The sequence below is a fragment of the Triticum aestivum genome, chromosome 1D (genome assembly GCF_018294505.1).
Source record: "Triticum aestivum cultivar Chinese Spring chromosome 1D, IWGSC CS RefSeq v2.1, whole genome shotgun sequence".
In the NCBI taxonomy this organism is placed as follows: domain Eukaryota; kingdom Viridiplantae; phylum Streptophyta; class Magnoliopsida; order Poales; family Poaceae; genus Triticum; species Triticum aestivum.
The window spans coordinates 60,542,049-60,544,559 of record NC_057796.1 but is presented as its reverse complement, the minus strand read 5'-3'; the positions used below and the strand labels follow the sequence as shown (position 1 = coordinate 60,544,559).

Genomic DNA, 2,511 nt, shown 5'->3' with positions numbered 1-2,511 from the left:
TGTAATTCACGAACATTTTTTGAATACACGAACATTCTTCGAAATCTCTTTGAATCCATGAACTTTTTTTTTATTTCTTCGACATGTTTTTTTTAAATCATGATTTTTTTTTGAAACAGCGAACTCTTTTCGGAATTTTGAACATTTTTTCTAATGCTTGGACTTTTTTGAATTTTAGAATTTTTTAAATACCAACATTTTTGTTTTCTGAGAACTATTTTTATATCACAGACAAAAATAAATGGAAAAAATAGGGGTGCCCCTCCATGCGCTCTGGCCCGCCTGAATCGTGCACGGGAGGGACAAGTGGTACACGTTTCGTTGGCGTGTAGGTCGAGGAATATGACCTCTCCCAATTCATGCTATAAGGGACTAAAACCTAATTTACCTATATATCTAACGGAAGCCCAAGAAGATACTACCTTGCACAGCTCGCCGCCCCGACCTTTGCGTCCGCCGTGCTGTTAACAATTCTGGCCATCCCTTTAAACCTTCCCACGCCAAATCTGTCGCCGACGACCCAAACTAGGCAACCCGGGGCCGATCCTTCGCTGGTGACGCCATGGCCGGCCCGTGTCGCCCCGCCTCTGCTTCGTTTCTTCCCCATTAAAATCAACTTAAATGCGAAAAAGTGAAAAGAAAATCCAGTTCCTTAGAAATAGCAAAACTGAACATTATTTGGCAAACGCTAATCTTCTATGGAAACACAGAGACACGGACATCACCGTGCAGCGTGCACACTCGCTCACATTAAAACCCAAGATAAAGCTTGTCTAAGTAATGGTCATTTAGTAATCGCAAAAAGAAAAAAGATCTTTCAGAATAGGAGGATTAAACCCAGTTAACGCACTAATCCTGCAGGCTACTGCAGGGCCCTAAGCTTCTATCGTGGCAATATACTGCTTCATGAGGAGCTCCATAAGAGCAGGGTGGCAACCCGTCTTCAGCTGCTCAAAATCACCGGTCGCCATGGCTGCTTTGAGATTACCGGGCTCGGAGAGGAACCCCGTGCAAGCCTCCTTGAGCACGCGGCAAGAATTCTGCTCCGCCAGCGCCAGCATGGCGGCCACCGATTGCACGCCGATGTGCCCGCACAGCTCCTCCTCGCAGATCAGCTTCAGCCTCTCGAGCTTGTACCTGTCCGCCGCCACGAGCAGCGGCTTCGCCATGGTTGCCAGCTCCAACTCCTTGGGCAGCGCGTCCGTGTAGATGAAGAGAAGCATGGCCTTGAACACTGCAGCATCCATGTCGTCGATGTGTAGCCTGTTCGTTGCTGTGGTCAGCGCGAGCTCCGCCTTGAAGGCGGGCGACCGGGCGGCGAGCATCCACCTGTGCGCCGCGAAGGTCTCCCCGCCGACCTCGATCTCCACGTCCACCCCCTCCTTGGACTCCCACAGGACCACCGCGAGCTGCTGGTGCAGCTCGCTCGGAGGCACCACGGTACCCGTGGGCGTGAGCCCGGCGCGGTAGTCGGCGGCGCGCGTGTCGTAGACGATGACGTCGCATAGGATGGACAAGTTGTCATCATCCTTGAGGCGCTTCTCCTTGTCCAGGGCTTCGGTCTCCACGAATTCGTCCCAGCCGCATCTATCATCGGGGCCCGAGAATTTCCGGCCGCCACTTTTGGTTGTAATTGTCTTGCCGTCGTGGTCGAGTATGCTCATGCGGACATCCGCCATGGCGTCGCCGGTCTTGCTATGGTTGGCGCGCTCGAGGTAGAGGGAGAGCCAGCCGCGGTACAACCACGCACCGTTCGGGTAGCACAGGATGCGCCAGTCATGGCCGCCGACGCCGAAGGTACCTGACTTGACCAGCGTGTCATTGATGGCCGTCTTCAGTGTGCACCCGTCGATCCTGAGCAAGTAGGAACCGGTAACCTGCGTGGTGGTGACAGTGGTGCCGGCGGCGAGCTGCTGACGGCCGGCGCCGCGGAGAGCAGAGATAAGCGCCGACATTGACATGGTCGATTCCAGAGTGGATTGAGCGATCGATACTCAAGCTTGTGATGTTTAAGGGTTATAAGTTTAGGGTGCATCACAGGCGATGCGTAGAGTAGTTATAGCACATTGTTTGGATGGCTGCAGGCGTTCGGCATGCATCACTGACTTAATTAGGTGATCAATGAATAATGTGTGTATACATGAATGACCGAGAAGTATACGTACATGAATTTTTAGTCGTCAGATATTAGGAGGTTTAGTGCCGCGTCAATTGTGTGGATCATGGAGAGATTAGTTTTGGGACGTGCTTACTGGCATTCTATGAGGGAGCTAGTGGGAGTTAATTCATGGTATATAAAGTGCTGGTGCTACTACATCTGTGTGACGACGTCGAGCTGCTGATTGCAAAGTTCGTCCTCTTCGACCACCTTGTCCCGACGTCGATGCTCTCCCTGGCGACCAAAATTGGCGCCTCCTCGATCTCATCATCAAGTTATAGATTGTTGCGGTGATTTCCGCCGAGCCATGGCCGATGGTGGACGAAATATAGTTGCCACGATTGCATCTGTGA

General features: G+C 51.7%; 1 protein-coding gene across 1 annotated transcript; it reads right to left on the bottom strand.

Annotated features, from left to right (window-relative positions):
• Positions 1-769: 769 nt before the first annotated feature.
• LOC123165260 (BTB/POZ and MATH domain-containing protein 2) lies at positions 770-2,071 on the bottom strand. Its single transcript, XM_044582895.1, has one exon. The coding sequence runs from the start codon at positions 1,959-1,961 to the stop codon at positions 876-878; it is 1,086 nt and encodes a 361-aa protein (XP_044438830.1). The 5' UTR covers positions 1,962-2,071; the 3' UTR covers positions 770-875.
• Positions 2,072-2,511: the final 440 nt, after the last annotated feature.